Below are 16,588 nucleotides of genomic sequence, written 5' to 3' on the forward strand. Positions count from 1 at the left end.
GCCCCGCGAGTCACCCCTGGCAGCCAGGCGCGTCCCGGCCGGGCGGAGGCCGCGGCGGAGCCGGGGTCTCGCGTAGATGTGCAGCCCGGGGCGGGAGCCGCCTGGGCCGGCCCCGGCGGGGGACCTGCCGCCCGAGTGGGAAACGGACGACGAGCGCATGGCTTTTCTCTTCTCGGCTTTCAAGCAGAGCCGTGAGGTGAACAGCACCGAGTGGGACAGCAAGATGGCCTTCTGGGTCGGGCTGGTGCTGGCCCGCGGCCGGCGCCGGGGTGTTGTGCGGACCTGCCTGCGGGAGCTGCAGCACAGCTTCGAACGGCGCGGCAGCCTCCCGCTGGGCCTCGGCACCGTCCTCCGGGAGCTCCTCAGGTACCTGCGGGGAGGAGGGGGCCGGGGGCTGGGGCTGGTAGCCCTCCCGTTGCGGGGAGTGGAGGTCAAGGGAGGCCACGGCAGGCTGTGGGAGAAGGGGAGGCTCAGCTAGCCGGGAGAGGAGCTGTGAGGAAGGATGGGGGTGTAAGGGAGCTTTGCGACATGGCCGTGGGCAAGCAGAGCTCCGTGTCGTGCCAGCCTGGAAGATGCACGCAGTGCTCATGGCAGGCAGAGCGCTGCAGGTGGTGGATAAATGGATGGGGACATGAGGGGAAGCTTGGTGAGAGATGGTTGTGCCTGCCAGCGCTAAATGCTGGGAATGTGGGAGAGTATGAGAGGGTTTTGTTGCTGTGCCAGGGCTAGCAAAGGAGTGGAGAGCACAGAGAGGCTCAAGGGAATGTGGATTACATTGTGTGAGGGGAACGCAGGAAGCTGGTGCAAGGTAAAGCATGGGCACAGGAGTCGAGAAGCTCACCCTGGGGCTTACAGGAGGTGCTGGGAGAGCAGCTGGCTGTGGGGAGTGCTGGGGGACTCCGGGGCAAGGCTGTGCTGAGCGAGCTTGCTGGTGCAGGAGGAGCTCTGTGGTAAATTGGCTTGTTCCCTGGAACGGTTGTTGTGGTGATCCAGCTGGGAATGGCATGTGGTGGTGTAGGGGCATGTGGGGCCGTGGTGTGCTGGTGTATGCAACCAAGTGTTTTGCATGGTGAAACTGGGGCCTGGGACTGATACCCTGGACCTTAGTCTGTAGCATGCAAAATAGCTTTTCTCACATCCAGAGGCTTTGTGTTTGCCATTTAAACACTCAAGCACCCTGAAACGTGCAGCTGCCCCCTCTAGGAACTCAGCCTTCCCTGTTAATGTCCTTGCTGGATGCCTCATCAGTTTCAAGTCAGAAAACTGAGAGAAACTTGTGAAACTGGAGAAAGAAACTGGAGAAATAGTAAGCAAAGGCCCCTGGTGTCCAGAGGAAGCTGCAGACCTCTGTGCCCTTTCACACCCAGCAGTAAAACATCAAACTTCAGCTAGAGGCTAACTTCTAGTTAGAAAATGCCCCTGGGGATGTGGGTGTGCAAAGCACTGAGAAATGTTCCAGTTCAGCATTCTGCTTGCTGGCAGTGGAAGGCTTCAGGAAGGCTTCAGGAGTGTCCATGCTCAGTTCTGCATTGGTGTCTTTCCTCCAGACGTGGCAAGCTGCAGAGGGAGTCAGACTTCATGGCCAGTGTAGACAGCAGCTGGATCTCCTGGGGTGTGGGAGTCTTCATTCTGAAGCCCCTCAAGTGGACTCTCTCCAGTGTGCTGGGTGACAGTAAAATACCTGAGGAAGAGGAAGTCCTGATTTATGTGGAGCTGCTGCAGGTGAGTGTTGTGGAGAGCTTTTGCTCAAGGTGATGCATCCCTGGAGAACTCAGGAGTCATTGGTAGCAAGGAAGGAGCAGGGTTGATGTGGTCTTCATTTGTGCTTCTCAGGAGTTTAAAAGCCTGGAGTGGGGTGGATGGATGGAGTGCCCCAGGGGTAAGAAGTAGTTGATATCTGCAGATGTTCCTTGAAACTGATGTCATGACCTCGCTGCCTTCGAAGGAACAGGAGGGGCAGGCTTGCTGGTTTGTCTGGGAAGGCAAGGGAGTGTGCTGGGAGGCTGCTGGGGAGCTCAGGTTTGAGTCCCTGCAGGAGTGGTGTAGAGGGAGAGCCATCTGTGGCAGGGAGAGGCTGGGGACGCCAGAGCTGCTGGCTGTCAGTGCTGTGTTCACTGAGCTGAACTCGGTTTGGGTAGGAAGGGACCTTAAGAGGTCATCTTGTCCACGCCCCCCTGCAATCAGCAGGGACATCCCCAGCTAGAGCAGGTTGCTCAGAGCCTGATCTAACCTCACTTGGAGCAGTTCCAGGGGTGGGACATCTGCCACCTCTCAGGTCACCTTGGTGTAAAACATTGCTGCATTGTATCTGCTCTCAATCTCCCCTCTTTTGGTTTCAAACCATCATTCCTTGTCCTGTCACATCGGGCCCTGCTAAAAGATCTGTCCCCAGCTTTATTATAGGATGCCTTTAAGTCCTGAAAGGCCACCAGAAGGTCTCCCTGGAGCCTTCTCTTCTCCAGGCTGAACAACCCCAACTCTCAGCCTGTGCTCACAGCAGAGGGCTTCCAGCCCTCCCAGCACAGCTGTGGCCTCCTCTGGCCCCTCTCCACCAGGTCCCTGTCTGTGCTGAGGACTCCAGAGCTGCCCCAGCATTGCAGGGAGGGTCTCAGCAGAGGGGCAGAATCCCCTCCCTGCCCCTGCTGCCCACACTGCTGGGGCTCAGCCCAGGCCAGGCTGGGGCTGGGCTGGCAGCGCTCGGTGCCAGCTCACGTTGAGCTTCTGCTCACCCAGCACCCCCAAGTCCTTCTCCTCAGGGCTGCTCTCCAGCTCTTCATCCCCAGCCTCACCATCTCTGACCCTGTTCCAGCTCCTCAATGCCTTCCTTAGAGCCAGGGTCCCAAAACTAACCCCAGCACTCAAGGTGTGGCCTCAGCAGTGCCTGATCCAGGGGGTCAGTCCCTGCTGCTGCTGGGCACACCATTGCTGTTTTCCTTGGGCTATTTTTGTCCCTCTCAGTGCTGCTATCTGTGAAGCCTGGCAGCAGCTGCTGGCCACAGCAACCCCATGCAGAGCTACAGGCTGGGGTCAGAGTGGCTGGAGAGCAGCCAGAGAGGGATCTGGGAGTGCTGATTGACAGCTGCCTAAACATGAGCCAGCAGTGTGCACAGGTGGCCAGGAAGGCCAATGGCATCCTGGACTGCATTAGGAACAGTGTGGCCAGCAGGAGCAGGGAGGTCATTGTGCCCTGTGCTCAGCACTGGTTAGGCCACACCTTGAGTCCTGTGTCCAGTTCTGGGCCCCTCAGTTTAGGAAGGATATTGAGAGACTTGAAGGTGTCCAGAGAAGGGCAACAAAGCTGGGGAGGGGTCTGGGGCACAGCCCTGGGAGGAGAGGCTGAGGGAGCTGGGGTTGCTTAGCCTGCACAAGAGGAGGCTCAGGGGAGACCTTCTTGCTCTCTCCAATTCCCTGAAGGGAGGTTGTAGCCAGGTGGGGGTTGGTCTCTTCTCCCAGGCACCCAGCACCAGAACAAGAGGACACAGTCTCAAGCTGTGCCAGGGGAAGTTTAGGCTGGGGGTGAGGAGAAAGTTCTTCACTGAGAGAGTTGTTAGCCACTGGGATGTGCTGCCCAGGGAGGTGGTGGAGTCCCCATCCCTGGAGGTGTTCAAGAGGGGATTGGAGGTGGCACTTGGAGCCATGGTCTGGTCATGAGGTCTGTGGTGCCAGGTTGGAGTTGATGATCTTTGAGGTCTCTTCCAGCCTTGGTGATTCTGTGGTACTGTAATGTCCCTGCCCCGCTCGTTCCCAGGGCCTGGCTGGCTGCAAACACAATGTGGTCTTAACTTGTGATGTGGGAGGGAGCAGGTGTGGACTTGGCAGTTGTTGGGGGGTGAGGAGGAAGAGTGCTGTGGAAGCTCCTCCCCAGCTGTGCTGCTTGCTTGCAGGAGAAGGCAGAGGAGGTCTATCGTCTCTACCAGAACTCGGCGCTCTCGTCTCACCCGGTCGTTGCCCTCTCCGAGCTGCGCTCCCTCTGTGCCAGTGTCTGTCCAGATGAGAGGACCTTCTACTTGCTGCTCCTCCAGCTGCAAAAGGAGAAGAGGGTCACCATCCTGGAGCAGAATGGAGAGAAGGTACAGGGTAAAGGTGACTGCTTTTGGGTGGTATAATCCCTGTCTTGCGTTTCAGCTGGCTGGAGGGAGCAGTTGCTTGGCTAAATGTGGGTGTTCTGTCTTTGGGGAGGTAAACTCTGCCTACTCCCACAGCCTGGGTGTAGATGAGATGAAATCCTTATTCCCTCATGGCAGGGCCTTCAAACATTTGTGAACTCTAGTTGTTAAACTGCATGAGTAGCAAAGGGGCAGGCTCGTGGCTGGGTTGAGGGAGGGGTTTGAGAGAGAGATTGATTGATTCATAGATTCATTTGGGTTGGAAGGGACCTTAAAGATCATCCAGTTCCACCCCCCTGCCATGGGCAGGGACACCTCCCATCAGCCCAGGTTGCTCAAGGCCTCATCCAGCCTGGCCCTCAACACCTCCAGGGAGGGGACACCCCCAACCTCCCTGAGCAGGGAAGAAGTTTCTTCTAATGTCCAACCTAAACCTCCCCTGGGGCAACTTGAGGCCACTTGTTCCTTGGGAGAAGAGACAAGCTCCCACCTGTCTCCAGCCTCCTCTCAGAGCCAGAAGCTCTCCCCTCAGCCTCCTTTTCTCCAGGCTCAACACCCCCAGCTCCCTCAGCTGCTCCTCCCCAGCCCTGTTCTTCAGACCTTTCCCCAGCTTCATTGACCTTCTCTGGACCTCCTCCAGCTTCTCCATGTCCTGAGGCCCCCAAAACTGACCCCAGCATTCAAGATGTGGCCTCCCCAGTGCCCACTCCAGGGGTACAATCCCTGCCCTGCTCCTGCTGGCCACACCATTGCTGCTGCCAGGAAAAGAGGTTATTCAATTCTGTGGTGACTGCTACATCCTCCTCACCCCAAGGCTTAAACTGGGGGTGCCAAAGCATCATTTTGAGACTCTAGAATAGGTTGCCCAGGGAGGCTGTGGATGCCTCCTCCCTGGGGGTGCTCAAGGCCAGGTTAGATGAGGCCTTGAGCAGCTGAGTCTCGCTGAGAGGTGTCCCTGCCCGTGACAGGGAGGTCAGAGATGACCTTTGAGGTCCATTCCAACCTAGGCCATTCTGTGATCAGAGTTGAAAGTATTTGCAGTGCAGGCAGAGGTCCTGGAGAGCAGTGACTGGAGCTCCTGGTTTTCTTTCTTTATTAGATAGTGAAGTTTGCCAGAGGTCTTCATGCCAAAGTCTCCCCCATGAACGACGTGGACATTGGAGTCTATCAGCTGATGCAGAGTGAACAGCTGCTGTCACAGAAGGTGGAGTCCCTTGCCCAGGAAGCAGAGAAGTAATTTTGGGGGAAGGGTGGTGGGAAGAACATCTGTTTACTCTGTAGAGTTTTGTATTCCTGTCACATAGTTAGAAGGAAGCTGCTGCCTGAGAGTGCAAGTTGCATTTTCCTGTCCGTAGCAGCCCCAGCCACGGGGCAGGGCAGGTTTGCCAACCTTTTGTTCCCTCTCCCCATGAAAACAACCCTGCCAAAGGGAAACAGAAAGCTTTTCCAAGGCTTTGAAATGGGTTCAAGGACTACTCCTGAGAAGTGACAATGGCTTAAAGGGTGGTTAGTCTCCTCTGGATTACAGAGCAAGGCAGTGAGGCTTGGGTGTTGGTTTGTGCAGTAACTGCTGCTTGGCACGGCATTGAGAGCTGCTTCTCCTCCTCCTTTGAACCTCTTGCAGGTGTAAAGAGGATGCCAGGAGCGCTTGCAGAGCTGGGAAAAAGCAGCTGGTAAGTATCCCTCCTGCCTGGGAGCAGCTACAAGTGGCTGGGAGCTGCTCTGTGACTGCAGATAAGGACTGGGCATTAACAGCCTCACCTTAGCAGTGTTGGAGGCTAAAAGCCTCTCTGTGGTGAAGCTAAGCATCGGTTTGTCCAGGGTGTTGTGGTGTGAGGAGAAACAGACCTCTCCAGCTCTTCAAACCAGCTGGGGACTGCTGGGGTTTGGGGTTTTCACACTTCTTTGGTTGCTGCCTGGTTTGGTAAGGCAAGGCTGTGCCTCTGCTGCCTGCAGGCTCTGAGGTGTTTGAAGTCCAAGCGGAGGACGGAGAGGCGAATCGAAGAGCTTCACTCCAAGCTGGACGCAGTGCAGGGCATCCTGGATCGGATCTACGCCTCCCAGACTGACCAGATGGTAACTTTTGGGCTCTCTGCTTCTCCCTTGGAGCCCTGCTCTTCTCATCCCTGCTGCTCTACCTGCTTGGCAGAGCTCGTGGCTGAGGGGGTGCTGCTGGTGGACTTCATTGCATGCTCTAGGAAACAGCAGAGCTGCTGTTGGGGTGTTGAACTCAGGAGGCCTGCCTGTGGCTCCATGTGCTGCTTCTGTGAGGGTCCTGCTTGGATACCAGACCTTGAGAGAACAGAAAGAACAATTACTAGAATAGAATCAACCAGGTTGGAAAAGACCTTTGAGATCATTGAGTCCAACCTATCACCCAGCACCATCTGATCAACTCAACCATGGCACCAAGGGCCTCATCCAGGCTCTTCCTATACACCTCCAGGGATGGGGACTCCACCACCTCCCTGGGCAGCACAGCCCAATGGCCAATCTCTGTGAAAAATTTCTTCCTAACATCCAGCCTGAACCTTCCCTGGCACAGCTTGAAACTGTGTCCTCTTGTTCTGGTGCTGGGTGCCTGGGAGTAGAGACCAACCCCTACCTGGCTACAGCCTTCCTTCAGGTAGTTGGAGAGAGCAATAAGGTCTCCCTTGAGCCTCCTCTTATCCAGGCTAGGAAACAGCAGAGCTGCTGTTGGGGTGTTGAACTCAGGAAGCCTGCCTGTGGCTCCATGTTCTGCTTCTGTGAAGGTCCTGCTTAGATAACAGACCTCAAGAGAAGCTAAGAGAGCCTGCTGGTTGTTCTCAGCTAGCATGGTGCAGATTGAGACTGGATCTTAGGAAGAAGTTCTTCACTATGAGGTGGGGGAGACACTGGCACAGGTTGCCCAGGGAGGTTGTGGCTGCCTCCTTCCTGGGGGTGTTCAAGGCCAGGCTGGATGAGGAACCTGGGCTGGTGGGAGGTGTCCCTGCCCATGGCAGGGTGGTTGGAATAGATGATCTCTCGGGTCCCATCCAACTTGGGCCACTCTATGATACGTCTCCTTTTCTTTTCTTTCAAGGTATTTAATGCCTATCAGGCTGGTATGGGAGCTCTGAAACTGTCCATGAAGGATGTCACTGTGGAGAAGGCAGAGAACCTGGTGGATCAGATCCAAGAGGTACTGAGAATAAGAGGGCATCTAAATAAGCCAAGTGCTGTGTAACTGGACAGAGTCAGCTTGCTCTTGATGCTGAGGCCTCTGGTGCTGGTTAGGTTTCTGTTCCTTAAGTCACCAAAGTGACTTAATCTGGATTGTTTTTAGATGAAGAAGAGAGGTCTTCAGGCACCTGCCTGTGTTCTGTGGTTATGGATTTATTGTCTAGAGCCAGGCCAAGGGGCAGTGGTTTGAAGGTGAGGCAGAGCAGGGTTAGAGTGGAGCTGAGGAGGTAGTTCTTCAGTGTGAGGGTGGTGAGAGTCTGGCACAGGCTGCCCGGGGAGGCTGTGGCTGCCTCCTGCCTGGAGGTGTTGAAGGCCAGGCTGGATGAGGCCTTGAGCAGCTGAGTCTGGTTGAGTTTCTATTTCATATCAAACACTTTGTCTTTCTCCTCAGCTTTGTGATACTCAAGATGAAGTAGCCCAGACTCTGGCTGGAGTGGGGATCAATGGTCTAGGTATGTCTTGGGGTTCATCTTTTGCTCAGGTCAAGGGAGCTTCTCCTCCTCCTTTATTCTGCCCTGGTGAGAGCACATCTGGGTCTAGTTCTGGGCTCCCCAGTTCCAGAGGGACAGGGAAGTGCTGGAGAGAGTCCAGGGCAGGCTGGGTAGATGCTGAGGGGCCTGGAACAGCTTTGTGAGGAGGAAAGGCTGAGAGCCCTGGGGCTGAGAGCCTGCAGAAGAGCAGCCCCAGAGGGGAGCTGAGCAATGCTCAGCAAGAGCTAAAGGAGCTGTGGGGGGCAAGAGGCTAGGGCCAGGATCTTGTCAGTGGTGCCCAGGGCCAGGCCAAGGGGCAATGAGCACAAACTGGAAGGTTTTCCTGCCCTTGGATGCCTCAGCACAAAGCAATAGCTTCTCCCTGAGATCAGGAGGGAATTTCCACCTTTAGAAGCACAAAGAGTTCCTTCTTATGTTGGATGGGAACAATTCTAACTCTGTTAGACTTGGGCTGCAGAGGTGTGCTGCTGACAGAGATCTGTCTGTGCTGCTGCTTATTTCTGCTCAGGACTTAAATCTTTTCTTGACTCAGCAGAGATGGACACAGAGGAACTGGAGAAGGAGCTGGACAGTCTCCTCCAGGACTCAACTAAGGAGCCTGTAGACCTCCCTGATGTTCCTCAGAAGGTGCTGAACCCACCCATTTCTGATGCTGAGCTTGAAGCTGAGTTGGAAAAGCTCTCTGTTTCTGATGGAGGTATGGATGTCAGCAAGTGGTGCTTAGCCAGCAGCTGTTTGGATCTCTCACTGCCTTCCCAAATGAAAAGAGAACCTTGGCAGAACTCAAATCTGAGCCAGCAGTGACAGTTGAAAGCCAACTCCTGTGTCCTTGAGAGCTCCTAGAAGTGCTGCCTGGACTTTTGCCTGTGGGACATAAGGAAATGAGAAGGCCCTGTGGAGAGAGTTAGTGCTTGGACTAAGCAATTGTCACTGTCATTTAAAGCCAGGTTTGGGGAGCTTCTGTTTGCCCATAAAGCAGCCCAGCATTTTCCTGCCAGTTGCTGCCAGGCATGCAGCATCTTCTGTCTCCTAGAATGCCCTCCCTAGGTGTGGTGCCTGCTTGAACTAGTACTAAACTAGCACTAAACTACTCTGCCTTTAGTAGCAGTGGGCAACCAGAGCTCATGGGCTTGACCTGCATGCTGAATTTACCCTAGGCCTGTCTCAGCCAGGAGTAAATAGATTCAGATGTTCCTTGCAGGACCCTGTGAAGGAACAGTTAGGGCTGTCTGTGAAGTTTTGGAGTGGTTTAATGAGCAGAGGGAGTGCTCTTGTTGCTCCAGAAGGGGCAAAAGAAGAACACTCCCACAAAAGGATTGGATAGGATTGGAAGTTTAAATGGATAAGATTGGAAAGCTTAAATGGAAAGGCTGTTCATAAACTGCAAAGCACAGAAGACCCAAAGAAATCCATAGTCTGGGCTTCACATTAAGCCAAAGCTTCACATGAACCTCCCTTTAGACCAGGCCAACCAAACCCAGGCTTCCATGCCCCACCTCCAGTCCCTCCCAAGCTTCTCTGCCCCCCCATGCCACTCAATTTGTGACAGCACAAAATTCAGCTTGGCAACTCCAGGCCCCAGTTAAGCTGCTCCAGGCTTAATTGGCAGTGTTTGCCAAGGTCAGCCAGGCCTTACTCCCCCAGCAGGGAGATAAGAGCCTGCTCATCCTTCCTGGGAGGGGAAAAAGGGAGGAGAAAGGGAAGAAGCTCACTTTGCAGCCAGATCTGTAGTGATGTAGGGTATGAAATAAAGGATTACACTTCCCAGACCTCTCTAGCTTCTGGAGGTCTTTCCACAGTGCCCTGTGGAAGCCCTGAAGCACTCTGGAAGTGGTTTTGTTAGTTCTGGGTGTGCTTGATCTCCTCACTGCCTTGCCTGCTGCTCTTCCTGACGTGAAGCTGATCTCTTTTCTCTTGCTATCTTCTCTTCAGATTTGGAACAAAAGACTCCCCCTGCTTCCTCTGAAGCCAAAACAGCTCTGGGACTGAATCTCTAAAGACCCAACAGTGTCCTGTTGCTGCAGTTTGAGAAGTTGGCTGAAAGGTTCCTTTACTTAATGACTTAGAACTTCTGGAGAGTGCTGGGGGGGTGGGGGGAGGGGGCGGAGGGGGGAAAACACTCCCCTTGTGCTTCCTGGATCCCACTTTGCTCAGCAACAGGATCTCCTGCCATGACAATCCACTCTGGAACTGGCCCCAGCTGGTGTTTGTCATCTCCTGTGCCAACATCTGCACTGGTCTCAAGTTGACTTGTGACCCCCTCACCCCCACCCACCCCACCCCCTCCCCAGGTCACTCAGTGACATTCAGTCTTCCCTTCTGGGGATGCAACTCAAGATTGTGCCCAGTGAAGACAAAAACTCTTCCATGGCCATGGACAGTGCTCATTGCTTTGGCTTAAGTTGGGGTCCTCTTGGGGTTGGCTTGGGGTTGGGGTTGGGGTTGTTTTGTTTGGGGTTTTTGCTTGGGTTGGTTTGGGGTGGGGGTTTTTTTTTGGTTGATTTTTGGTTTAGTTTGGGGACTTCTTGGGTGATTTTGTGGGCTTTGTTTGAAGGGGGTTTGGGGTTGATTTTGTTGTTGTTGTTTGAGGATTTTGGTTGCTTTTTTTGGTTGATTTTTGGGTTGGTTTGGGTTTTTTTTTTTGGGTGGGTTTGGGGGTGTTTTTGGTTGATTTTTGGGTTGGTTTGGGGTTTTTTTATGGTTGATTTTTGGGTTGGTTTGGGGGTTTTATTTGGTTGATTTTTGGGTTGGTTTGGGGGTTTTATTTGGTTGATTTTTGGGTTGGTTTGGGGGTTTTATTTGGTTGATTTTGGGGTTGGTTTGGGGGTTTTATTGGGTTGATTTTTGGGTTGGTTTGGGGGTTTTATTTGGTTGATTTTTGGGTTGGTTTGGGGGTTTTATTTGGTTGATTTTTGGGTTGGTTTGGGGGTTTTATTTGGTTGATTTTGGGGTTGGTTTGGGGGTTTTATTTGGTTGATTTTGGGGTTGGTTTGGGGGTTTTATTTGGTTGATTTTGGGGTTGGTTTGGGGGTTTTATTTGGTTGATTTTGGGGTTGGTTTGGGGGTTTTATTTGGTTGATTTTGGGGTTGGTTTGGGGGTTTTATTTGGTTGATTTTGGGGTTGGTTTGGGGGTTTTATTTGGTTGATTTTGGGGTTGGTTTGGGGGGCTTTTTGGTTGACTTTTTGGTGGTTTAGGGTTTTTTTTGGTTGACTTTTTGGTTTGGGGTTTTTTTTGGTTGATTTTTTTTGTTGGTTTTTTGTTTGTTGATTTTTTTGTTGGTTTTTTTTGGTTGATTTTTTTGTTGGGGTTTTATGTTGATATTTTTGGGGGGGTTGGGTTTTGGTTGGGGTTTTGGGGGGGATTTTTCATGCTGTTTTTTGTTGTTTTGGGTTTTTTTTGTTGGGGGTTTTTGGTTGTTTTGGGGGGGTTACTTTTTTTTGCTTGGGTTTTTTGGGGTTTTTTGGGGTTGATTTTTTTGTTGTTTGTTGATCTTTTAAAATGAATTTGCTTGGGGGGGAGTTGGGGTGGGGTTTTTTGTTTGGGTTTTTTGGGTTTGGGGTTTTTTTGGTTGTTTTGTTTGTGTGTGGGGGTTTGTTGTTGGTTTTCATTTAGGTCTGGGGATATTTTTTGGTTGGTTTGTTTGTTTGTTGTGGTTTATATTTCTCCCCCCCCCCCCTTTGCTGTGGCTGATGTTGAGAACCTGAGCCTGCAGCCCTCTTGGCAGTGGCTCAACAACATCTGGCTCTTCCCCTGTGCTTGTTTCAAACACTTGGCCACCTGAGTGCTGTCCTTGGACCAGGAGTTACCTGCAACAAGCTCCTCACCACCTCTTGATAGTTCTCCTCCCCACTCCCACCCTCACCTCCCTGTCTGTGTTTTTGCACCGTGGTCCTGGACAACTGAACACTGTATTACTGTTTTGATTGTAGGAGGGTTTGGGGCTGCTCTAGAGGGCAGCAATTGCAAGCACAAGACACAAAAAGAAAGCCCCAACACTGAAAAGAATTCCTCTTTCTGTAATTGACACTAAAGGCCTTACAAAGGGAGACCTGCAAAAGATTGCAACTGAAGGAGTTTCTTCCTGCCTGCTGGGTGACAAAGCCTTGTGGTCACCAAGAGGCAACTTTCTGGTTTGCTTTTACTTGAAACCTGAGCTGCTTTGCTGGTTCTCTGTCTCCCACCCTCCTCTCCCTGTTTGCCAAAACTACCTTGGAGCTCTTGGCCCAAGTGGTTTGGGGGTGGGAGGAGAAGGGGTGGCAGCATTTTGCCTTTAGAGAGGAGAGGGCTTGGTGGAAGAGCCTTGACTCAGCCTTCAGCCTTGCTGTTGCAGTTTCACGTGGTCCTGAGCTGTACCTAAAAAAGCTCTCCTCCAAGTAAATCCCAGGAGATCTTCCTAGGGCTCAAAAAAAGCCAACCCAAGAAAGGCCTGAGCAGGGCAGCTGAAGGAGTGTTTGGGTTGGTTTTGTGTGGACCATAAGAAGTGCAATGGTCATCTTCTGCAGGTCACCTTTTTATTCTGCCTGTGCACATGGAGGAGCAGGAAGCCTGGGATGAAGAAATGGATCCTTTCAGGAGGGGAATGTGCTGTTCATTTGGCTTTCTGCACACACACACACACACACAGAGCCTGTGCCTGGCAGGGGAGTGACTGGCTGGCTGGGTGGGTGGTGGTGGTGGTAGTGGAACCACCCTGGAATGTAGCCCACTCACCATTCCTCCCCTGCCTCCTTGAGCTCCACTGCTCCAGCCCCGCGGATGGGGAGCAGCTTGGGGTGAACACTAATAAACTGTGGGCTGGAGTTGCCAGGTCTTGGGCATGAGTGGTGTCCCCCCAGCTTTTCAGCCAGAGGAGCAGGGAACACTGCACAGGTAGTCACTAGGCTGCTGGGGTTGGCTCTGGCTTCATTGTGGCTTTGGCTCAAGAGTGCAGACTCCCGCCAGGAGCCAGCAGCAGTTCCTCCCTCACCCTCCGGCTGCACGGTGGAGCTGTGTGAGGTGACTTGAAGCTCTCTGTTCCTTTCCTTTGTAAAGTAAAAGGGGAGGAATAAACTCTGTGTTTTCTGCCTGTAATAAAGGGGAGGAAGCAGACTCCCTTGGGGTGCCTCCTTGCTTTTTGTTTTGGGGGGGGGTTTGGGTGGGTTTTTGCTGTTGTTCTTCTTCTCTGTGCCCCAGCTCACTGCCATGTTGGTGCTGTTCCAGCTCTGCTTCTGCATCTATAAAACTTGTCTGCTGAAAGTAACAAATGGGTGGTTTCCTGGGCTGCTTTGTCAAAAAGAAACCCCAACCAACCCCACACCGAGGAACTGCTGCCCCAGCCTTGGGTTTCCCTCAGCCTTTGCTCTTGGGTTTAAATAAGCCCAAACAGTCACTGGGGTTTAGCTTGAAGCCTGGTGGTTAGGTTTGTGTTAGTGGTGGTGTTGTGATGCCTTTGGTTTGTGCCTTTGGGAGAGGTTTGCTGCTTTGGCTTTGCTTTCTGCCACTCATTTTTTTGCTGTGCACCTCACAAATGTGCAGTCTCAGGGCTCACAGAGAATCACAGAGTGGCTCAGTGGTGAGAGCCTGGCACAGGTTGCCCAGGGAGGTGGTGGAAGCCTCATCCCTGGAGGTTTTTGAAGGCCAGGCTGGATGTGGCTGTGAGCAACCTGCTGTGGTGTGAGGTGTCCCTGCCCATGGCAGGGGGGTTGGAACTGGCTGAGCCTTGAGCTCCCTTCCAACCCTAACAATTCTATGATTCAGGTTGGGAGGGACCTTAAAGAGCATCCAGTTCCAATCCCCTGCCATGGGCAGGGACACCTCCCACCAGCCCAGGTGGCTCAGGGCCTTATCCAGCCTGGCCTTTAACACCTGCAGGGAGGAGGCATCCACCACCTCCCTGGGCAACCTGTGCCAGGGTCTCTTCACCTTTACTGGAAAGAAGAAACAGGCTCTTGGCTGTGGCCATGGAGGAAATGGCTGTGCCAGTTAATCAGAGCCCCTGCCTGACCCCTAAGCAATACTTAAGCCTTACTCTGGGATAGTTTTTGTCCAGCTTCTTGTTCTGAGGGTAATTAAGCAGCACAGCAGAGGAGCCTGGTGGTGTATTTTCCTCTTTGCCTAGGGACAGTGTAGATGGAGTTAACCTGGTGTAGGAGCCACTCAAACCAAATCACTCCTACTTCCCTCTGACATGAAGATGCCTGAAGTAAGCTTTGGCTTTGCAGGCAGTCAAGGCTGCTTCCTCTGGCAAGAGGTTTGATTGGAAGTGGCAGGTTGGTCCCTGGAGAGCTCCTGTGGTTTGTTGCAGGGAGGAGGAAGCTTCTTGTTCCTTTGCTGATGTTCTTCCACGGTGCAGCTCAGGTCTTGCCTCCAGCCAGCATCACTGAGCCTTGCTTTAAAGGATCTGACTCTGCCTCCTCTTCCCCCACTATCAGAACCTGTCCCCTGCTCTGCAAGTGCAAAGTGATTCCTGCAGGAATGAACAGCTCCTGCAGTTCTGTAACAGATCTGACTGAGGCAACTCTGGGAAGAGAGGCACTTGAAGAGTTAAAGCCAAGCAGCTGCTGCTTGATTTGAAGTGGTTTGTAATTGTCTTCCTTTGATGCAAAGTGGGGGGGGGGGGGGGGGGAATGTAATCAAGATGGCTGAATGGAGGATGTGAAGTGTATTTTGGTGAGGCAGCAGGGAAAGGGAAATAAAAGGGCAGCTTCTTGCTGGGTGAGGAAATTAAATATAAAGACCTAGAGCTGAATTGCCACCAGACTTGGAAGCACATCACAGTCGAGTGGTGTTTAAAATAGTCCTTCAGCTGATTCTTGGAGGGAGGGGGGGGAATAGCAGGTGCTTAAGTGAGGAAATGGAGCAAGTGCTTAGCAATATAATGCGGCAGAGCAGCTCGCTCAGGGGAGAAGGCTGCCTTTAGCAGGCAGGAGGAGCTGATCTGAAGCTTCCCCAGGAGCCAGCAGTGCCCTCCTGCAGCCCAAAGGCAGCTGTGGGCTGGGCTGCAGCCAGAGCAGGGTGGGCAGCAGGGCAGGAGAGAGGGGATTCTGCCCCTTGGCTCTGCTCTGCTCAGACCTCACCTCCAATCCTGCCTCCAGTTCTGGGGTCCCCAGCAGGAGGAGGACACAGAGCTGCTGGAGTGAGGCCAGAGGAGGCCACAAAGATGCTCCAAGGGCTGAGGGAGCTGGGGGTCATCAGCCTGGAGAAGAGAAGACTCCAGGGGGACCCCAGAGCTGCCCTCCAGTAGCTGAAGGGATCCTGCAGGCAGAGAGGCTTTTCCTGAGGGGGTCTAGAGCCAGGCCAAGGGGGAATGGCTTGAAGCTGAGGCAGAGCAGGGTTAGACTGGAGCTGAGGAAGTTCACCAGGATGAGGCTGGTGAGACTCTGGAGGAGGCTGCCCAGGGAGGCTGTGGCTGCCTCCTGCCTGGGGGTGTTCAAGGCCAGGTTGGATGAGCAACCTGCCCTAGTGGGAGCTGCCCATGGCAGGGGGTTGGGACTGGGTGGTCTTTAAGGTCCCTTCCAGCCCAAACCATGCTGCGGCTCAGTGCTGAGCCATGAGGGGGCTGCGGCTGCCACCTAGCGGCGGCTCCTGGCACAGGCACTTGGCAGCGGCAGGCTGCAGACGGTGGAACTAATGAGGCTTAATTAAACAAAGCCTGCCGAATTAAATGCTGTGACGCGCTGGCAACAAGTGTCTGTGACCTGTCACAGAGCAAGCGTGCTGTTTGCTTTAGGAGGGAGCTTCTTGCTGCTGGATCTTCACGGGCATAATGATGCTCTTGTTTGAAAGTTGTTCTTGGGCAGCTCCTGTCGCCCCCCTCTGCAAAGCCTGGGTGGCAGGGTCGGGTTAATTGAATCTCTGTGTGTGGCTGAGCTGATTCTGTGTGGATTGGCTGCTGCTTTGCTTCTGAAGTGGTGTCTGTGACAGGCAAAGGCAGGGCTCAGCAGCACACACACACACCCCACCCCCCCCCCCCCCCTAGCTAATGAGGGGATGAATGCTGCTGGGAGGGGAGGTTCAGCTGCGTTTGGGAAGCTTTTGTTGCCCCCTTTTCCACTTGGCCACTCCTCAAAGGCAAGTCCCCACTGAAGCAGCTCTTGCTGAGCTGGCTCTGGAGCAACCTGGCCTCCTGATGTTTTAGAATAGAATGGAATTAACCAGGTTGGGGGAGACCTTATTGCTGTCCACAACTCCCTGAAGGGAGGTTGGAGCCAGGTGGGGGTTGGGCTCTTCTCCCAGGCACCCAGCACCAGAACAAGAGGACACAGTCTCAAGCTGTGCCAGGGGAGGTTTGGGCTGGATGTTAGGAAGAAGTTCTTAACAGAAAGAGAGATTGGCCATTGGGATGTGCTGCCCAGGGAGGTGCTGGAGTCACCATCACTGGAGGTGTTTAAGAAGAGCCTGGATGAGGCCCTTGGTGCCATGGTTTAGTTGATCAGATGGTGTTGGGTGACAGGTTGGACTGGATGATCTCAGAGGTCTTTCCCAACCTGGTTAATTCTGTTCTATTCTGACCAAAGAAGCCTTTTTGCTTAGAGAGGATTCAATTACAGAGTGATGGATTCCAAGGTCAGCCCTGGGTACTAACCTTGTGGTTTTCCACTGGGTGTAAGAGGGCAGAGGTTTGCTTCTCAGTCTGGAGTGAGAGCTTTCAGGGGCAGGTAAAGGAGTAGCTTTAGGGGGCAGGGGGATACCTCCAGAGCTGCCTCCCCAGTTCTGCAGCACCATGATGCTTGTGATTTGATGTCAGGAAGAAGCTCTTCCCCATGAGGCTGGTGAGAGACTGGCACAGGTTGCCCAGGGAGGTGGT

At 53.4% G+C, this 16,588-nt stretch overlaps 1 protein-coding gene across 2 annotated transcripts; it reads left to right on the top strand.

Annotated features, from left to right (window-relative positions):
* On the top strand, window positions 1-12,472 carry CHMP7 (charged multivesicular body protein 7). 2 transcript variants are annotated; one of them, XM_054175219.1, is made up of 11 exons: window positions 1-366; window positions 1,548-1,722; window positions 3,885-4,070; window positions 5,206-5,339; window positions 5,731-5,779; window positions 6,063-6,182; window positions 7,171-7,269; window positions 7,702-7,762; window positions 8,337-8,498; window positions 9,734-9,845; window positions 12,306-12,472. In XM_054175219.1, exons 1-10 carry the CDS (start codon window positions 77-79, stop codon window positions 9,796-9,798), a joined length of 1,341 nt encoding a protein of 446 aa, XP_054031194.1. In that variant the 5' UTR covers window positions 1-76; the 3' UTR covers window positions 9,799-9,845; window positions 12,306-12,472. The 2 variants fall into 2 exon arrangements, with proteins under 2 accessions (XP_054031194.1, XP_054031192.1); XM_054175217.1 differs by lacking the exon at window positions 12,306-12,472 and having other exon boundaries at window positions 9,734-9,884.
* The last annotated feature ends 4,116 nt before the right edge of the window (window positions 12,473-16,588 follow it).

This window comes from Dryobates pubescens, chromosome 31, assembly GCF_014839835.1.
Source record: "Dryobates pubescens isolate bDryPub1 chromosome 31, bDryPub1.pri, whole genome shotgun sequence".
Taxonomy (NCBI): Eukaryota; Metazoa; Chordata; class Aves; order Piciformes; family Picidae; genus Dryobates; species Dryobates pubescens.

Bases quoted from the DNA above. Each gene is read 5' to 3' on its own strand.
- CHMP7 (XM_054175219.1), top strand. From the start codon at position 77: ATGTGCAGCCCGGGGCGGGAGCCGCCTGGGCCGGCCCCGGCGGGGGAC. The intron at 5,340-5,730 runs GTAATTTTGGGG...AACCTCTTGCAG, and splicing joins CTTGCCCAGGAAGCAGAGAA to GTGTAAAGAGGATGCCAGGA. The intron at 8,499-9,733 runs GTATGGATGTCA...TCTTCTCTTCAG, and splicing joins GCTCTCTGTTTCTGATGGAG to ATTTGGAACAAAAGACTCCC.